Below are 21,728 nucleotides of genomic sequence, written 5' to 3' on the forward strand. Positions count from 1 at the left end.
GCACATAGCACTTACGAAAACAAGCAAAAAGACTTAATGTGTATAGGTCCAAATAGAGCGAGGTAGGGTTGTTTCAGTCGGTAGATTACTTGAGTCGAGCGAGGTAAATTGCCTCGTACTTCGGCAAATTTGATTATGAGAAATTTTTCGAGCGATCTACAGTTGAAAAAGAGACGCTTTAATCATAATTTTGTTGAGGAACATGCCTTGGTGTTATTATAAAAGGTTTGTCCAACCAGCTAATATTCTCAGTTGTAATTTTCGTAATTTAATAACGCGTGTATATTATTTTATTCCTGCAAATTATTTTCTCATATATTTTATTTCATTTTTATATATACCTTCTTGCTAACTCAAATAATCCTACCATGCGCTCTCTCTTTTCTTGCTAAACCTGAAGTACACGATATTTTCTTATTCTTTCGTCTTCTTATGTTAAAGACTAACAGCGCAGCACAACAGTTTCGACTATATCGTGCGCAGTCCAGGAGTAAATTTTAAGATATCGATGCTCACCTGACTCAAATAGGCTCTACACCTTATTATAAAGTCAAAAATAGTGACATTTGGACCCACGTTTATTAAGACTTTGTTTATTTGTTTTCCTGAGCACTGCATGAACCTGAAGTTTGATAGCACTTTCTGAAACACCCTGTATGGAGATAGTCCGCTCCTCCGGTCGTCATCGTTGTCTTTGTCGTTGTCGCCGTTGTCGTCTTCGTCGTCCTCGTCGTCGCCGTTGCCGTCGTCGTCGTTGTCGTCGTCAACGTTGACGGCTCCCGGTGAGCCACGATTACTTTCCGCCTCCGCGCACCGAACCCTCGCCTCTTTCCATCCCTCTCCCGATACCTTCCTGCCATTTCCCTTTCCCTCTGTCCGTGTCCGTCCCTCCGTACGCTACGTGTACCTATATATTTGCCCTTACGCTATATACATACGTATATATATGTATTTCTAAGTGTACCTATATATCGTCCGCTCGTCAGCTGCTCGCTTTCTCGTTCGTTCATCTCTCGCACATCGCGCACCCTCTATCTTCTCACCGCCGCCTCCACGATCCTACGAAATCTCTCGCCCGCTCCTATCTCACTAGCCCCGTGGTACCGTTCTGCCAATTCGAAATACCGCCACCTTCGAACATGCTCTGCTTCGAACCAGACTATATTCCAAAAAAGATATCTCTCTATATTTTAGAGAAAATATTTTCCTCCGTTTTGAGTAAATATTATTCAATTACTGTTATTAATATTAGTACTAGACTCTACCTGGAACGAAAGTATATTTTATATTTTGTACCATTTTATTCTAGAAAATATTTTCTATTTTTCTATTTTTTTTTCTATTTTTCTATTTTTCTATTTTTTTTATTTTTTTTTTATTTTTTAGTAATATTGAATGTGAAAAACGAGGTATAGGTGTACATTTGTGTCAGCTTTGACAATTGATTTGAAGAAATACTGCCATCCTTGCAAGTATCAACATATGACATACTAGCGTAGAGCTCATCGCTACGATCAAACCAGAGTATATGCAATGTTCTATCACATCCTCTTATATGGAGTATTTTCTCCTTCTTTAACTTTAATTTTCTAGGTGACGACGCATGATTGCGAGGGGGAGAAATGGGGTGTACGGCTCGATGACCATGCGAGAAGGTTCAGTGTCGGGCTGGCTACTTTAAACTGACCACTTTGCGGTCTTGAAAAGCGGTTTGTAATAGAGATTTTCAAGTGTAATCCAAATGTTAGAATCGCAATTGTACATGAATTTATTTAATAGGAACCAAGGGAAGATTCGTGTATTAAATTGCACACCCTTCCATATTTGATTATCGGGATATGTATTCGACTGATTATAAGAAAGTCGGATCAAAGATGGATAAACCAGAAAGTACTGTTCACGAGATAATTTACCGCTTCTATCGCTCTAAAACAAACTACCCAAATAATTCATCGATGAAAAAAAGACAACCTATTTTACGAACGATTTACAAAATCTGATTAATCACACCAGCCCCCGCAAAATCTTATAGAACCATCAATATCGCCTTAACAGTTTCAAACAGTCACGACCAAATCGCAGCAAATCACACGCAACCAACGGTATTCGTTATTAAAACAACCTTCGACCATCGGACTAGCTTAACAGTTTCGAGAATTTACTTATCTTGAATCGCGGTTACATTCGAAACCATCATCCGTAAAGCAATTTTAGTCATGATCAGGACCACAGGCTCCGATTAACGTGATCCTATTAGGAGAAACGTCACGATCCAACGACACCAGGCATTTCCTTTATTCCGATACGTAAACCGATCCAATACGCCGGTGAAAATACAACGGGACAATACGCAGGTTCGCGGAAAGGCTGTTAAGAACGGGACGAGGGTGTCGCGCGTACGAGCAGATTATAATACGTCGAGGGTGCTCCCTTGACTTCTACCTTGCCTCGAGACCATTGTCGATCCGTAGAAGAAGTGGATCAAGCATTGAGAGGACCTGGTTTCCTATGGCGTCTGATTCTATGGCTTTTCTCGACCGCGTGAAAAGCAAAGGAACCCCCAACGGGAGGTAACAATTCCGTTTATGAAAGGTAGAGGTATTGAAGCGAGTTGTCGAAACATTTCGATTGACGAATAAATCTTAAGGGAGAAAAGAACTTTAGCTGTCGATTCTTGAGGATTTGTAGCCTAATGGGATAATTGTGAATAATAGGCATTATAAATAGAATTGGTTACATTCTTAAGTGTTTCGTGATCATTCGTATATTCTTATATGTAGGATGACCGCAATAGCAACAAGAATGATACTAATAACTGATGGTTTTCGTTTGAAACAAATGTAAATTTTGTTAAAAAGAAGGTTAGCTTATGCTTCTATTACTTTCGAAAATTTCTTCTTCGAAGATCATTGTGGATATCATTCCATTAATTTTGAATCGATAACAAAATTAATTCGGGAGATTCAGTACAAGTACAATTAAGAAGCAATTGCGAACTTTTAACCAGTACAAATACAGTCTCGTTTTGTATTATATGCACATCTTTTACATACAGTCCGTTTTAATTTTTTTTGTCAAACTTTACAAGTTTCGTATCTCAAGCTCTTCTACACGTTATAGTTCCAGCGTTAAAAACAATGACAAGAGATGAAATGAAGTCCTTCGAAGCGACACACGAACAAGGAACGTGGGATGTCGTGCGTTACATTTAGCAATTAACGTATAATTGGGACTCACCGCTTCGTTTGAGCAGAGAATCGTCTCGACCATGAAGCTGGCTGCCGGGCAGCAGCGACTGGCCAGAGCCGGGGGTCGCTGCCGTTGGAATTCCAGTGGCCAAGGGATGATGAGAGGGCGTAGCGGAATACCAAGCCGGTGGCCAGCCTGCAGCCTGCCCATTGAACATCCGAAGCTTATCGTACACGCTCTCGGCACCCTGATGCGCCTGCACCGCCGCAGCCTGTTGCTCCTTCTGTGAGGCCAGGTTCCTCAGCACCCTGTTGATGGACGACACCTGCGAATAGTACATTAATTGCTATTAACAAGTGAGTGGATAGAAGTAACGACAGCTAGCAAAAAAGCTTTGAAGAACTTTGAACTTGTTGCAGATTAAATGGTATCGTGATGATTGGGCTTCCGGTAATGATAGTAAAGGATAGTAAATTATAATAGCAACGAACGGCGAAGAATGCAACGTTAATAAAATCAGTGCGAGAGGAAGTAAATTGAGTTTTCAGTTTCTGGCTTTTTTGAACGGTGATATTTCGTAAAACAGTGTATCGTAGATTGGCGTAGAGACCTGTTTGTCCAGAATCAATCATTAGTAGAACGCAAATATATTGTGGTAGACGGAGTTGAAAAAAGTTTGTTCGTTGTAAGTTACGTGGTATCGTTCGGCAGTGGCATTTGATTTTTGATTTACAGGGGGGTATCGTAGCTTGGTACAGAGGATTGCTCTGGCAAGGACCAATCGTTGTTAGAACACTAACACGTAACTGTAACGGCAGTCCAGATTGAAAGTAGTTTGTTTGCTGTAAGTTTGGTCATATCGTAAAACTGATTGGTTTTTGGTTTACCGAATGCTGGTAGTTTTTGGAAAATTGCTCCGTAAAATGCTCGACGGCAATCGATCGTTATTAAGAAATGAATTAGTTACTAACAAAAATAACGAAACCCACATCGATCCAATCGCGTTACGAATCTAGTGTCATTCGTAATAACAAAGTGACGATCATTCGATCGATTACCATGAGGTGATTTATTATTAAACACGTTGGTTTATTAAGGAGACGAATGATAAGATTGTAATAGTCAATTATATCAAAATCACTGTAAGTTCAAGTACAGGAATAATGTATGCCGGTTATAATCGTCGCTCGCTCAATGCTATTGTTCAGCTATACGCTCACTATTCGACTATCTATTCGACTATGTTCTTCACCTAGAGATCATGTGCGTCTACTTGTATTGACTGGTGTTATTATAAAAACTTTCGTCCGGTTGACGATTACAAATAACGGCAATAATATTTTGTCCGGAGTTCGTTTACGTTTGAACCTAGCAAAGCAAAACAACCTTGGTATTCCAAGCCACAATAATATGAGTGTCTCCTGACTCACGTGTCGCTGCAACCACAACACTGAGACGCAATTGGCGCCAAATTAATGTCCGACGAGCGAAGAAAAGCGACCAGTGGCAAGCTCGAGCAAGAAACAAAACAAAAGAGAAAAAGATGAGAAGAGCAGAGGAAACTTTTGAAAGTTTCATCTGGTTCTTTGCTAGCCGCTCGCGACAATCATTTCCATAGTTACATCGGTTGTCTCTCGTTCACCGCTTCCCATCATCTCTTTCTTTTGCGTTCTCTTTGCCGACCTTCACGCTGAGGGAGCGACTAGCAGATGAAAGGACACCGCCATCCAATTATTATTACATAAAACGGTTTCCATGGCTCTTCGCTCCCCTAACCAGCGCGGTGGTAACGCGGTCTTCTTCACCTTGTACCGCGACCGAACCACTGGCTAACTCTAAAGTTATAACGAGCCACGGGGGCGAGCCTTGTACTCTCGACTCTCGCACATAATAGTCTCGGTGTTCTACGCGCGCTCAATCTCTCCCGTTCTGCACCCCCCGAACCGCCCCTTGTGCAACCTCATCCCCCAAAACATCGACTCGTCGATGGTGCAGCAAGCAGCGAGTCGAACATAGCCGAACTCTCTCCCTCTCCCTCTCCCTCCCCCTCTCCCACTCTCTCTCTCTCTCTCTCTCTCTCTGCGCTGCACTTCTCCCATGGATCCCTTGGCTTGCTTCGATGTGGATGGAGGATATCGAGCGGAGCTTCTTAATTACTAGGCTTTCGCTGAAAGGTTCTATGAGAGAGGGGAAAAAAGGAAAAAGAAAAAAGGTAAAAGAGAGAGAGAGAGTAAAAGCCGATCCTTCTCGCGTGTGGCTCGACTTAAGACCTCTGCTCGAAATAATGGCTGTATGCTGTCGGGTGCCAACGACGTTGTTGCCTCGAGTATTCTGCGTATGTACTGAAGGCTGTACAGGTCAAATATATGTGTGTATAGGAGAGGAGTACGAGTTATTACGTGGAATAAAAGCCGGTAAATTCAATCGAGCTTTTTGTTTGCCGCCTCGACGAGATCGATGTTGGAGCACGCGGCGATAGGAACAAGTAATCTTAGCTTTGTAACAAGCGAAACACGTTTAACGCACACGATGGCAATCGAATCTTTAAGTGACATGTAAATAACGCAAGTGTAACGTGTATAGAGTCGTTTAATCGGTTAAAATTAAGGGTGTGCTATAGAAGGAAAGTAAGTACGTCATCAGAGGGAACATTATATTAAGAACATTGGTTGAATCGCGTTAAAACGTTTCTTACAATATCAAAGATTCTACTTAACTTCGATAAAATTCTACACGAGCCATTCACCACAAGCCATATCAACTGACCAACTCTATATATTGAAAGACAGAGGAACGCGATAATGGGACAAACAATTAATTAAATTCGCTTTGGAATGTATGATCGACTTTCATGGAAGTATGTCGTTTATTTGTATTTTTTCCACAAATTGAATTCCAAAAATTGCGAAATTTATGGAAAGCGAACTTGATCGATTCCACCTTAGAAGATTCTCTCGCACATCATGCCATAACATAATAGTTTCTTACGAAATTGTACAAATCCATCGACCAGTTCGAAACGAACGAAGCTCGACGTAATACGGAACCGCGTGTTCCTTAACCGGAATCAATCGAACGAGGAAGGAGGGTGGTAACTCGCAGGAGTAGACAGCGTGGAAAGTTCGTATCGCAAGATTCGTCTCAATCCTGCGGAATAATGGCTGCGGGAGAGGACGAGAGGAAAGGACGTTTCTAAACTAACTGCATACAGCATCCAGAGAGAGAGAAAGGTAGACAGAGAGTTTCAGAGGCAGCCAGGCTAGGCTTTCCATCATCAAACCAAGCAACCTGGCTGTTCTACGCTCCGCTCCACTCGGCTCTCGCCGCACAACAGCCGCAGCACCGATGCAGACCATTACACGCGCGACCGGACACGAATAATTGTGCAACACGCTTAACTGATCCCATTCACCCTGATTCTACCCGCTTCCATCCGCTCGTCGGCGACTAACCCCGTCGCACCCCATTGCCGCGGACGATATGTACCCACCGCAACAACCAACGGCTACCACCACTACCATCATCGTCATTGCTATCATTACTGTTAACGTCGTTGCCGTTTCACGAGACAATCGTCGTCGTCATCGATGAACCCGATCGAAGATTCCTCTGGAACGACTATTGATCTATTAGTTGTCGAGAGTACCACCAATTCCGTTTCGTCAATCTCGCTGCCCAAGTTTTGCTTTGGCTTGGTTTGAATTGGTTTCAGGAATTGAATGGCATTGGCTGTTGGAAAGAATATACAGAAGTTTTAAAGATATTCTTTGATTCAAATGGCTTCAAGTTATGGGTTATGGATGGTATTGTAAAGCATGCACAGTTGAAAAGTATAGGAGAAAGCATGATAAGTTATATTTTGTGCTTTTTATTGGAGAGTAATGTTAAAGTTCGATAGTTCAACAATGATGTTAAAAAGAAATTTCCTTTTTACGTCGTTATCCTGAATATCTCGAAAATATCGATTGTCATGAAATATTTGTTATGAGGATATCGAGGCTTGCTATTGGCGGTTTGCAAAATTCCATAAAGGAGATATTAATTCATATTAAGATATATCGGAAATAGTTTATAGTATCCGATAATATCTTAAGCGATACCGATAATTGCCAAAAATACTCAATAGAATAGTTTTATGTTTATGCAGAGTGAATCTTTAAACTGAGTGATCCCAAGTAGCTTAAAAATTGTATACTTGCTACGTAACAAAATATTTCAAATAAAAGCTGGATAATATCAACGATATAATTTAATATTAATAATTTTCTCCAGAGTTAGTCGTCATTAATCAATAGCATATACGCGATATAAAACAATCTAGAATAAATCCAGATCGAATTCCAGCATCATTCGCAATTCTTCCCAATTATCATCGTACATCCACTGCGAGATCAGAGAGATTTTCCTCGAATATTTCACAAAACTGATCGGCCGATCAAAATGGTCTCACACACACACATAGACACAATATCGAGATTTCCTCACTCTCGATATATATTCCCTCTACCGTCAACGATTCGACAGACAACAGACAATTCCATCACGAACCTGTTCTTCTGCCAGCACCCTGTTCGCTACACCTACAAAACCAGGCTGTGTGATCATTATAACGATCCCAGCGTTAAAAGCTGAAACAACGTTTTGCGTGTTCGATCGAACCAGATTCCTTTCCCGAATATTGTCGTCGGATAAGCATCGGCAGAAGAGAACGGGTCTCTGTGTGTAACCACGCTGATTGATCACCATCCCCTTCACTAGGTGAACGAGGCAAAGCTCTGTTCCCAAAGAACCGATAGAAACGAACGGTTCCTTCGCGAGCCGACGGATAACGACTCGTACGCGTGCCGTCCCCTTCGGTATTCCTGACAGACACCCGGAATCGTAAGGGGATGGTAGAGGGAAACGGCGGTTCTTCTCTTCGAAAGAAGACCTCTCCTAGAGGAAAGACACGACTTTTCGAAATATTCCTCGTCACGACAGATCGAACGTGCTGGGGATACATCGAATAAGAGGAGAAATTGTTTCAGAGTTCAGGTTCCCAATTTTTGGATCGTATCCTTTAAAGGTATCGCAAAGTTTGATAGGCGAAGATTTTTAAGGCTATTTAAATATTAAACTAAAGTCATATATTTTTCTTCTATCTTCAATATTTATCTTCTAAGTATTTTCTTTATCTTACTACAAATGCTCTTTTGCTTTTACATTTGGGCAAGGAATTGCAGTTCGTCTGACTATCATAAAAGGAGATCGCCAATTTGTTCGGAATGTCGCTATCGATATTTTTTAGTATTTAATTAACACGTTGGCTGTCGTGAGCAGCACAACGCGACGGAGAATTCACTGCGGATTATCTATCGCGGTAACCAACGTGTTAAATGTTAAATTTGAAATTATGCGAAAGAAGGTTGGGAAACACTGTTTCAGGGGATTGCGGAGAAGACCATGGAATATCGATATTCGCGAGGGTGGAAAGGATGTTTGGAAGACGGACCGTGGATTCTTGGGAAGAAGAGGGGAAACGACTAGCAGGACCAGAGGGTGGACAATACCGAGGCCCGCGTAATGGACCGATTACCCCTCCCAACCGATCGTATTGACGAGACTTTGATTAGGGTCGAGTGGCCAGATCCGACGGGTAAGTACCGACCCGGCTGCGCACCCTGATAAACCGCCGCCACCATACAAAGCAACTCCGTGTCTAAGCGAATGAGCATCCCGTTGCTGGATCTCCCCACGCGACTCCTGCCCCCGGAGTCATTGCGCTTTTCTTTCTCTGCTGGAATTGGCAGCGGTGCACGGTCATTTGCTAATTGCGCGTTGGAATGAGAGTGGAATAAAAGTGGAATGCTGGTGCGTTTGAGAGCACCGATGGAATGACTTTCGGTGAAGTTGCCCAAGTGTTTGTACGTGAGTTGGTTCAAAGCCGAGAGTTTTGAGTTTGAAGAGCAAAGGAAAGAAGAATTTGAAGCTTGTTGCCACTGATTGCACCTGTTTATCGGTCATGCCGAGCAAGCGTTTCTCAGATTGATTTGGATTTCTGCGGATACGTTGAAGTTATATTTGAAATATTATTTCCAGATTATTTGAGATAGTTCAAGGTTTCTGAATGTTTTGGAATAAACTGTATGTTGAGATAAATACTTGCACGATATTTCTTATTAGTTGTCAAATGTATTAAGACATTTTGTAACAGATTCCTTAGAAAATTTCGGAGATTCTTTGGACGTGTGACTTTTTTAGATCGCGCCAGGCTATGCTTGAAGTGAATCTTATGATATTTTCAAGGGAAACTACTGTATCCACAAATATTTTGTACTTACGCTTGGAATGTTGTCGTTGTTGCAAACACCTTCCTGCAGCAGTCGATCACGGATCTCCCAGGCGAAAATCGACGGGCATTCTCGTTTGTAATCGGCGATTTTGTTCACCACTGGTGTGGTCGCTACGCGTGGCTTGCTACCACCGATTGCACGCGGTTTGATCGAACCAGTCTCGTAATACCTAAAGAGGAAATCAATTTCTTGAAAAAAGAATTAAAATATTGATTCATCTAAGTTATAACAAAGAAGAGAACAATAATAAAATATAAAATAAAGAAGAGTCAGTCTTTTTCAAAATTATAAGATTCCTAGCCAATTCAGAATTACTTTGATCTTTTGACAATCACACGAATGTTAGATCAAAGTTTTTCAAAGTCTTTCACCCTGAACAATAATCCATGACTGACCTGCCGAGGATCTTGGAAACGCATCCATTGCTGACTTGCAGTATGCGCGAGATGTCGCAGGGCCTAGCACCACTGTGGGCCAGTTCGACGATCTTCTGCCTTGTCGAGTCTGGTAATGGTCGGCCGTTGACGTAAACACCGCCAAGCTGGTTAACCCCGCTGTGTCCTGCAGCCGAGCACCCAAATATTGAGTTCTGTCCGACCATAGAACCCCCGCCAATACCCGCACCACCCCCGTGCATCAAGTCCTCCTCTGTGAATCAAAACGCGCGCAATGTGTATTCTGTCACTTAGCCAGAGTGTCTGGTTGGATAAACACCAACCCATATGTATCCACGCGTACGCATCGTCCACGTTCTTATTAGTCTGATTGCACCGCATGCATCGTCATCAACATCGTCGTGGACATACATAGGCGATGACGAACCGCGTGCTACTGATAATCACCACATTGTCGATTCAGTTCTCGATATAATGCGGCTACTAACATCATGGATTGAAGATCAGAAATTCGATTTTCCACTGAACGATTAATTCCTTTCGCACGGCCAAATATCGATGCGGATCTTATTTTTTTGTAAGGGGGAGGGGGAGGAGGAGTAGAATTAATATTGATGAAATAGGATTTCTAATAAACGTTTAATACCTGTGATTCGAAAATTAATGTTTTGTTGGTGATTAATATCTTTCTTTTATCAAATTTTTAAATAGTCGTTCTGTGAAACGGGTTAAAGTGGTTAAAATACAGTAGCGTGCAGAATTTTCTAGCCAGATAAATTTCTTATATATTTTTATTTAAATTTTCTAACGAGAAATATGCAATGGTATATAAAAGAGGTAAGAATTTATCTCGATTATAGAATGACACAGACAAAAATGTATGTATTCTTCTGCGTGATACTCCGCAGTTAATGTTTCTGGAGACGTAGAATCATGGCGCTTGAAACTGCCTGGAAGATACAGTTGGACCGCAGAAGGTTAATCCCCGTACGTGTACTGTTCCAGAATAATATATGGCGTATGCGCCGCCATGTGATCGTTAAAATGGAAGGGAGAACTACAAATAACAGTAACGTTGAATTTGTTGTAAATCGTGTAACAATTTGCATAAGATAAACGCAAATATTCGCGACTTTTAATAATTACAATGCCCATAGAACGCGAATCAATTGTAGACGATGAATATTTAAAAAAAAAAAAGAGCGCCATTGTTAATTCCGTTACGCAACACAGTCGGAACGATTGTAACTGTCTACAATTGCGGAGGGACAATTCCAAACACTAAAGAGTACACTGGCAATATTTGCATTGGTTAATCGATGAAAATAGCCGAAACCACAATTAACTCGTTTTTCGATGACACGCGTTCGTAAAAATCAATAGACTTTTGTTAAATTTAACAAGATAAACGACTGCAAATAATCAGGCCATTCGCGCACGTACCTCGGCGATTTATCAAAATATATTTTCAAAAATAAAACGGTAAAAATGAGTTTATAAAAGGACGGAAAAAAGGAACAGGAGACAAAGGCTACCATTGAAGGACGTTAACATTCCCACCATCAAAGAATCTGTATTTAATAATAACTCTGTGTTATCACGGTGAATACGTGTTTTAATAAACCGCCGTTCTGATGAATGCATCAAATCGTGCATACCAGTAATAATTTTTTAAAGATTTAATTGGGCCTAAAATGAAGGAACGCAGTAGGATTAACATGATAAACGATTGCAAATAAAACCCAAGATGTATTTTCAAAAACAGAATAGTAAAACAAAAATGATAAAAAGGAATTTAAAAAAGAGAACGCTGTAAAAAAACAAGAAAGAACAACGTTATTTCGCTTTGCCATTACCAGGAAAACGAAACGATTTGAACGAAGCGCCACCCTCGAAGGACGTTAACGTTAACGTTCCCGCCGCCAAAGAATCTACATGGTTTTACAGGGCACGAAGAAACACAACGGGGTGGACGTGCAAAGTGGGCCTTTTGCTCTTTTGTCGTCGACCTTTCTCTAAATTTACGTGCTAACGCCGACAGCGTGCGAAGAATAAGGGCGGAACGAACCTTGCAGCCGTGACTACGGGGTGCACAAGGCTGGGCGCAGGGACTACAGCGCGGCTGCCGTACTTGGCATTGCTGCTCGCGCTAAATGCATCTTGCAATTAACGAATTTAATTAATCTCCTGCTTTTGCGCGGCGCAAAACGACAAGAAATAGTTGAAACGCAATTTGAATGGTTTGCCGTGGCGCTGCGGCACCGTATGAAACCACTTTGTGTATAACGTCGCAGGTACACCACGCGTTCTCATCAGCCTTTTCCCGGCATCACGAGAGGGCCGAAATTCCACGCGTTTCGTGCTTATTTCACGCTCAAAGTGGGCGTGTTTCCGCCTCTACAACTATCTGTCACTTTTCCTTCCTCGAATATCCTGCCGCTTCGCGATATTACATCACTGCAAACATAATGCCGAATATATCGCGATTTTTTTTTTATTTTTGACAGAACTAGCAAAAAACGACTACGAAGGTACTCGTTTGCTGTTCTCTCGTTTTTTATATACTTTTTCCTGATAGAATTGAATTAATGATAAATTTCAAAGGTAAAAGCACGGAACTTGAAGGAAATAAATATTATTATCGACTAATTTCCGTTAATACATGAACGAATGCATTGTGTATAGTACTCTGTCGTATGGCGGTACGAATCATTCTTGGCTAAGCATTTAGATAATTTACAATCGATCGTTCTCTATTTTCTTCACCTAGCTGTTTATCATGGTGAAGTTACTAAATTAGACATCTGATAAAGTATTTAATATCGCTAAATTTAAACTCTTATTACATGCACGCTATCGAAAGTTGTCTTTATATCGAACGTAACTTTCGAAAGTGTAACTCGTCAAAAAACACACACATAATCGTATGGATTCATGAAATAAACTCGCTAAGGCTTAGCTTATTAATCGTTATCTCGGGACCCTATCTGAACGTATGTCTTTAAGGGGCAAGGCAAACAAGAACTTTGCATAAAAAAATGGAGATATGTTAATGGATAATAGGCATTTCTACAGGGTACTTTGATGACAGCACTGAAAGCGATGGTGGACTTTGAATGGAGGCGCAATGTCTATTCAATTATGCATGCCGCGTAAAAGATACGATAACGACATAACGTTAAGACTTTTTTCTTGATCCGATTAAAATGACGGCTATCCTTCGAAAACCCCGCTTCACCTTGCCACCACTCCATGAATATTCATTCGGCAATCACGCGAATACCCACGTATGTAAGTGTGTTTACAAACGACACGCACTATTTTTTAATGCGTGTAACGCAAAAATCATGGGAAACATTTCCTGGCACATCACACGCCATATTCTAAAATAACACCGGGACTGAACATTCGTGTCTGCTACCGACTATCTAATCATACAGAGTTCTTTCATTCAGCGAGAAGAAGATTATCTCTCGCAAAGGAACACATTCTTCTTTATGCCAACAAGATGTTGCCGTATAAGCCGTTACTGTTATGTGATCGGTTCGCTCATCAAACTGCCTTTGCCTCGCACGATAAATAGTTTAATCATGGGCACAACGCACGGTCTAAGAAATCCTCTCTAAACCTCCTATAGAAATCTATCTTAGACCATCATCAACATGTTTTTTTCTTCTAACGTCCTCGGAAATACATGTATTGAAAATCACGACCTAGGAAATCGAGCAAAACTCAAGACCGTTCCATCGATATGGTTGCCCGATCCCCTCGCGGGGGCCGCTGCTTTTACTGTAAAACTCGTGTGTCGTAAAAATAAACGGTTGGGGGCATCGAAATCCCGACGTCGCGTCGCGTCGCCGCGAGAACACGCTGTCGTCTCCGCTTTGTGGGACGACACAAACCCGCCGCTGGTTTTTCACCAGTTTTAATTCATTACAAAGAGGGTGTGACTCGGACGCATACATACACGGCGAAAGAGAAACCGGCTGGAGGAACGCACAAAGTAGAAGGCTTTCTCTCTCCCTCTACTAGCTCCGCTCCTATCCTTTCCTCCTTGTTTCTCTCTCGTCTCGCGCGAGGAGAGCGAATCGTCCGTAGCACAGCGGCACCGACGACCCGTGCACACGCCGTCCGCACACATTCTTTATATATAATTTCGCGTTAATCTACGCGACGACCAGCGCAAAAGCGAGTCATGCCGCAAAGTGAGGCAAAAAGGTTCCACTTGGCTGAGCGTGAAACGGGACACAGATTAAATCCCATCCTGCCGGCGCACGACGTCGCGGCACCCTTCCTCTCCGTCCAACCACCCCCTCTCAGCTACAGCCCCTCCGTCGCCGCCCTACCTTCCGTTCCTCTCACCCTCCCTTCCCCCCTCTCTCTCTCTCTCGCCGCGACCGACCTCCCTCGCCAAACAACCCCTAAACCTACCGTTCCTAACGCTACCGCCCTAGACAAGAGGGGTGGGAGGAGTGAAAATTCTGCCATTTCGTTCTGTTTAAGCGTGGAAATACTTGTGTGAGTCTGCTGTTTGTAGCGTATAAATACTGTCTTCGCAACGATTAATACAATTTCCACTCGTTTTGCACCTCGGAATATCTTGTAATAGCGCTTCGTTTGAATCTATGGAACTTTGATGTGTTAAGAGTTGGAGCAAGTAGTTGTAAGATGCGCGTGATTGGTACGATTTCGCGATGATGACACTATACGATTTTTTTATACTATTTGTTTTTTAGAGAGTGTTACACGAGTATGTATACATACACATGTGTATACGCGATTCAGCTAGCAGGGATAGAAAGCAAATGTACATATAGTGTCAGCGCTGTGAAATCAGAAAAATGTTGCATGCCTCGTTTGCGCCGTACCTATCTGTGGACCGACTTGTATATACTTGTTTTGGTTTTAGCTCTGTTAATCTTGGAATTTTCAAACCCAACATTATCCTACTAATGTAGTAGTAGATTGCATATTTTCGTGATATTTATTTTTGTGATACTTTCGTTAGAAAAGATAAGCTGATTTATAATTCCGTTTTTAGAAGACAAGCAAGCTGAATTACGTAATTAAAGTAGCGCTGACACATGACAGAAAACTGTACGTGAACTCCAATTCGCACTTCACTCAACAATGCTCTACGATTGAAATACGTGTGTATCAGGATAAAATATTAGGTAACCAACATAAATGACTAATAATTAAATCGTACCTCAATCGTAGACATACCTCATCTCGCTAGCTCCTTTACCCAAACTATAAATTCTGCTGCTAAAAACGAACTATATCCAAAAAAATAATCGCGTTATAGAGAGTACACGCAATCCATATTTTACTAGTGTACGGGTTAGAACGCAGGTCAAGTAATAACCAGTGGCATACAGAAGGCGTTATCTCTCTACCATGCATTCGCAAGTGCTTCAACGATATCTACATTCCACTTACGACATTCTTTATTTAGACAACAGTTCCTGACGAAACTAACGCGAGACTAACGATAGCTCGTAAACCGTCGCGTCGTGCAACTCCGTTTCGCATCTAATAATGTTCACTAACGCTACAGAGGGACTATGGCGAATTAGCAAATTTCCAGCGGGGTAACAGCGGCGAATGTATATATGCACACTCGTAAACAATGCGATACTAAACGATATATTTCTCCGTGAGAAACGGGAAAGTAAGCAGCAAATGGCTGGAAAGAAACACGATTGATCGTTATCCCATAATAGAAACAAAACAGGCCAGCGAACCGGTTAATACGCCACTTCAATTCCCAGCGATGACGGGAAGTTTACGTTAGGATGCTTGTTTAATGGAACGCAATAATATTACGCGCGTAATTAGCCAGTGCGTTTTCGAGTGGCATCCTTTCGAACGTTAAGAGTTTTCATGACCGGTTCATTCCATGTCGTAGACCGCACAGAGAGTTCGACACGGCAATATTTCCGACATGAAGTGCCGCCATTCTCGTTAAAATCATGTAAACTCCTCGAGCCGGCGACCGATCTCTAGAAAAAGTTATCGAGCACTCCGAGATACTCCGTTCGTTTAATGAATTGGAAGACTCTTGTTCTTGTCAGGTTTCGTTTTATTACGTTCGATATTGCAATCTGAGTGTTGTTGATATAACCGTCGTCAATGTAGCATTTTAAGCTGAAAATGTTTTAATGATATACCCACACAGTTATATATATGTACACACACGCATATCTTATGCATTCTAGAAGTTAATGTTCAAGTTAGCGATATTACATTGTTCGAATTAAATACTTTTACATAAGAACACAGCAGGTAGAGTTCCATAGAGTTCATTTAGTACTACGCAGAAGAAATTCAAATAAATTTTGAAGCACAATCCTTTAGCCGCTTACAAGTATTTCTAGTTAAACATTTACACAAACTTTTATATCTCAGTTTGCAAACTAGTGCTTTTCAGCTGGGAGACCCTCTACGCAAATAAGAAGCTTGAATAGCGAACCTCGTCTTCCCAGCATGACAGAATTCCTATACGATTAACAAGTTTCCGCGTCAACGAAACCTTCAAGATCAGATAACAGAATTTCCCCCTTTTTCCATCGCATTCATGCACCGTGCTAGAAAAGCGTGCTGTTGCCCCAAGAGAATCGCCCTTCCGTGGCTTAATAACGTTCAAAGACGTAACAAGCGGTAATCCCATTAAGCGAAGAGACCGCGGCGCGCGCGAAGAAGAATATCCCGCGTGCGCGCACGTTCCACTGGAAATACATATTTTCTTTTCATTCATGCATGTCACTGGCGTCAATGACGGAAGAGGAGAATAAGTAGCGCGAGAAAACCGGCGGTACGATGCGTTTTATTTAGTCCAAAAGAGAGGTAACACTCGTTAAACGTTATTATCACGTTGTCGGGATGGAGGATTGAAAGCGTGAGAGGAGAGAAACGAGGAGAAGAGAGTGCTCGCTCTGACAACTTGCTGGAAGCGTTATTCGGGCTAAATCCACGCCACGAGGAAGCAAGAGTTTCATCTGAGCGCGTCCTACCGCGACATCAAAGATGGCGTGCGAAGCATACATACTGTAATGAGTTGAATCGCGGGCAGAGAGAGATGTTCTACCTGTCCTCCTTGCTCTAATGGGCTTAAAACGTACTCCATCTCGCTCGAGGTTCCTTCTCTGACGAATTCATTAAGGGCCAGTATTAAGAAGCAGCGTTGAATTAGCGAAAGCAACGCCATCCTAACGGCGTATACTCATTACCACGCGTCTTATTATTAAAGCCGCGAGGCATCGGATCTTCGTCGCTTTTCACCACCAACAGAAACCACGGAAACGCGCGCCCCCGCCCGCCGACATGGCATCGAAGTTAGTAGTCGGGTGATTACACTCGCGCGTTCCTTAATTATAATTGCGAAGTCGCTGGTAATGTAATTGGTATTTAAATGCGCGCCGGGTAATTTAAAGTCGCTGACGTACCTCTGTTTTCCCTTTAGTTGTCCTTTCCCTTTGCTTTTCTTTTCGATTTTGCTCTTGCCAAGTTGTTATATAGTTTGAGAGGCGTTAAAGGGTTCCGTCTTTCTCATCACTTTTAATTATCTATGTATAATGCTAATGGATATTTTGTTCATCAATTGGTTGATATAAATATTGAAGCTGTAAATATGAAGATTATACGTTGCTAAATATATGTACGCAAAAATTATTGAATAATAAATATTAAATATTTAATCCGAAATATATCTTTCAAATTACGTATTTAATACCACAAAATTAACATTAAATACGGAGTTTGTATGATAGAAGGGCTATTTAAAATGATGTTACGTATAATTGTTCTACTGATGGAGAACTACACAAGACAAACTTGATTGTTACTCGTTACAATACAGCTTCAGAACCAACAACGTTGCAGAATTGTTCTTCTCAAAAATTGTTCTCTCAGTCGTCTGAACTCGAAACTCAATTTCTTCGACTCAACATTATTTGACATCAGAAACTAAAAAAACACGTATACAGTGCAGTCTGTCTATATAATGTAACAATTGCCCAATGTCTTTTCTCTTCAAGTAACTTTTCAATCATTAGAATTTTCTAAAATAAGAATACATACTCGAATATGTTACTTTATTTACGTTTATTGACGATGCATTCACGTCAATTTCAAATTCTTAAATTTCCAAACATTCAAATATTCAATTATCTAAATATTCAAATCGTCATTTCGTATTGTTAGTACGCAACTTTTACACATCATTCCATTTCTTGGACTTCTATGGGTCCAACACTATGCTATTCTACTTAATTATTATATGGTTATACCGATCCTATTTAACTTACTTATGGGATTTAATTAGTTCCTAATTTACTCAGACCGACATTTTATTTTCCTATGCAAACAAAATTCCACTCATAAAGGGTAAAACAATCGATTCTTCGCACAATAGGAAAACTGACCAAAGAACCGGAAGGAAAACTGTTCCATCAATGGGGCTGTAGCATAAATTATGAAACTAACAGGAAATCTGGAGATGCATTACGAGCGATATCCTATTGCCTGGGCATGGATAATCCCGCACCCTCGACATTTATTGCCCCTCGAAAAGCCAGCGCAGGTAATCTCCACAGCTTCGGCTGGCACACGAGTCGGCCGGCACACGAACGCCCATAACCATTAACAAATCTTGTAACCTAGCACGAAATAAAGTGCTCTCGTGAATCGGCCGTTTGATTCCAATAGCTACGGGGGCTGCTTTTATGGAAGCAAGGAGAGATAGATGAAGGGGAAACACCGTGCCAAAGAACGAAGAGGAGACGATAGAAAATCGTACAAGAAAGGACGGTGGTTGTGTGCATGTTCGTACGTGTATGCGTCCGCGCAAGCTCGTGCCGCAAGGGTATTGTAGTTGTAGGTCTCCTCTCGCGACTCTCTCCGATGCTCGAATGGTGCTCACACCACCATCCGAAGGGGAGAGAACTCTTCTGTGCTCGAACTCGGGTATTATGATCGTCGAACGTAATACGATCCGACCAAACTTCGGATAAACATACACGCCCCTGGTACAAACGGCCTGACCTGAGACCTGCCGCGCGAATCAATTTTAACGGACTGAAACTGAAGGGAATTTACCAGATTGATGCGTGGTTCTGGGTTTCGGCGTGGAAGAGAAACTGTTGTCTGCTTGCAGAAAAAGCTACAATTTTGGGGGCGGGGGTAAAAGATTTATTTTAGCTATGTTGAGTATGGCAAGTTGATTTCTTAGTCCTGTGGTTTCTCTTTTTGATAGTTTGTATAAAATCATAAGAGGATAGTATATGTCATATCAAATATTTTTACTCACTGATGAAGGTGGATGTGGTATAAGGATAACATGAATATTTAAGAAAACCTAATCGAAGGAAGAAATGTAAGTTATCGATAATACAAAAATTGAACATTAAATATACACGTAGATTGTAATTGAAAGTATGCTTGCGCAATTTTCGTCAACATTTATAAACAGAAAATACATAGCAATTAAACTTCAATTAAATACACAATCGTATTGTAAATTAAAAAATATCAAGCAAGATATGGAATCAGAACTAAAAATCGCATAAAAAATCAATAAAATGGAAAACGATTCGCGCCCTGAAGAACGCACGAATGAATCTGACCAACGTCGTGTACCGATTTGTAGCAAACAGAGGAGAGGAGCACGCACACGGATAGAACGCGAAACGAACGTTCACAAAGGAGAGACAAATTGGCGGTGTAGGCGCTCCGGTTATTAAAGCCAACGCCTGACCCAGCCTGACCCGAAGCAATACACCCCGATTGTGCCGAGTGTTGTAGTCGGATAGGAGGGGAAGGTCGGCTAGCACCGAATCGGCAGAAGCTTTTTAGGTAAAAGGCGCCACCCTTCGAGCGTCGAGTTCTCCGTTGAAGGGGCTGTTGGCCCGACAGAAGCCAAGGAAAGGCGTGTCGGGTTACCGGCTAACCCCGGGGGTAACCGCGAGCCCCACCTAAGCCCATAAGCGTACACGTATTTGCGCACCCCTTCGTATAACTCATTGCGAAGGTCACAAATTTCGCCCCGAAGGCTGCGGTGCGATCCGAACCACCTATGTGATCCTACGGGCCCACCCAGAAACATCGGCCAACCGTTAGCGGAAAGGTAACAAGATGTAAATTGAGACGCGTTTAGAAAGGATACACTGTTAATTAGGGTACTCGATGTTGCATTAAAGTAAAATAATATATGGCAAAGCTTTGCGGTCACAGGAATGCTTGAGGATCGAGAATTTCTTAGGTATACAGAATTAGCGACAGTTTATTAGAATATTTATTGCAGCGAGTACGGTTGTACAAAGAAATTGGTTGGAATAAACAATACATTGTTGATAATTTATGATTGGATTAACATCAGAATTACTGGCACCTAATGAATATTAAATTAATTTCATTGAAAATATTGATTTTTTCTTATGACATATTTTTACACAACCGAGTATCCCATTTTCAATTGCATAAAAATGTGCAACATAACTTAAATACACAAACATCCATCTAATTATACAGACTCAACTATTCCATAAGTTAATTGAAATATTAAATCGTATGCATTTTATCATCAAGAGTGTTGTTCATAGCAAGACTTCAGAAATCTGGTATAAAAATAAGAGGACCTATCTAGGTGATCAAGTAGATCGAAACATCAAGAGAAGAGCTCGTGTTCGTCGGCATTTTGTATCAGTGCAAGGCTCAGAACTGATTCAAGGAACCGGGCCCTCGCGTCCCGGTTGGAGACAACTCGAAATCCATCCCGAAGATACGACCATCGTTCAACCCGACTGTGTATCGACAAAAAAGAAGAAAAGGAAATAAAATATCCTCGTGTCTCGGGTTTCACGGTACACGGTACAAAGTTGACGCTAACGATCGCTGACAATACGAAAGGCGACCGACGCTCGACCGCATTGTAACGGCCTTCTATTAGCACAGTCAACGAGATACAAGAGCCGGATCGTCCAGATACCGCATCTGAATGACAGATAATCGGCCACCTTTCAGTTTTCTGAGTCTCGTGATTTCCACTCTTTTTCTTATTCCTGCACGAAGAAGAACTTGTCTTCTTAACAGATTCGAGAGACGTTCGTTACTCTTTTTCCTATGGAATTTTATTGTTGTTATTAAATAATATGTCAATAAAACGTCATGTTGATAGAGAAGAAAATAGTAATGTGGTAAAAATAAAAAATTGCCTTGAAATACGCGAAAGCTTGATTAATATAGCTTGTAAGCAAAACCAAATAAAGAGAAGAAAAGGCTAAACTCTCGGTTCATCGAAGCACGGATTACAATCGAACACTTTGGCGTGGGGGGGATGTTGTGCAACAGTAATTCCATCTGTGGTGAATGAGTTTTATAATATTTATAAATAGACGTGTATAAAGTGACAATAGTGCATTTGTAAAACTTTCGTAATTAAAATTTGTTTTAGAACGGTTATGCATTAAAAATTGTTATACCACAGTAAAAGCAATATGTATGCTTTACGATTGACCTTAACTACTTGTCTTATAACATCGACTAGCCCACGCGATAGGAATTCTATTTTAAATGTCAAAAACAGTTGTATCGAGTTTTAATTTTAATTTAATAAATTACGCACTTTCAAATGACTGACTCTAGACTCTAATTAATATAATAACTAAAAATCTTGCAAGACAAAGAATTAACAGTCCATCGCTTACGCTTAATTCACCGCTCACACGTAAAGTGACAAAACGAAAAGCACAGAATCCAAAGTTAACTCAACTTACAAACCATAAAATTCAATAATCAATCGATGCTAGATACA

The 21,728-nt window shown here is 41.3% G+C and overlaps 1 protein-coding gene across 2 annotated transcripts in view; it reads right to left on the reverse strand.

The window, feature by feature from the left end:
- Nucleotides 1-21,728, reverse strand: part of LOC122568115 (paired box protein Pax-6) — a 57,490-nt gene that overhangs the window by 25,649 nt on the left and 10,113 nt on the right. For both annotated transcript variants that reach the window (XM_043727488.1, XM_043727487.1), the window contains exons 2-4: nucleotides 9,917-10,169; nucleotides 9,510-9,690; nucleotides 3,238-3,514 (exon numbers count right to left, since the gene is read on the reverse strand). In XM_043727488.1, the coding sequence (XP_043583423.1) occupies nucleotides 3,238-3,514; nucleotides 9,510-9,690; nucleotides 9,917-10,158 (700 nt within the window). In that variant the 5' untranslated portion in view covers nucleotides 10,159-10,169. The remainder of the gene's footprint in view (nucleotides 1-3,237; nucleotides 3,515-9,509; nucleotides 9,691-9,916; nucleotides 10,170-21,728) is intronic.

This window comes from Bombus pyrosoma, linkage group LG6, assembly GCF_014825855.1.
Source record: "Bombus pyrosoma isolate SC7728 linkage group LG6, ASM1482585v1, whole genome shotgun sequence".
In the NCBI taxonomy this organism is placed as follows: Eukaryota; Metazoa; Arthropoda; class Insecta; order Hymenoptera; family Apidae; genus Bombus; species Bombus pyrosoma.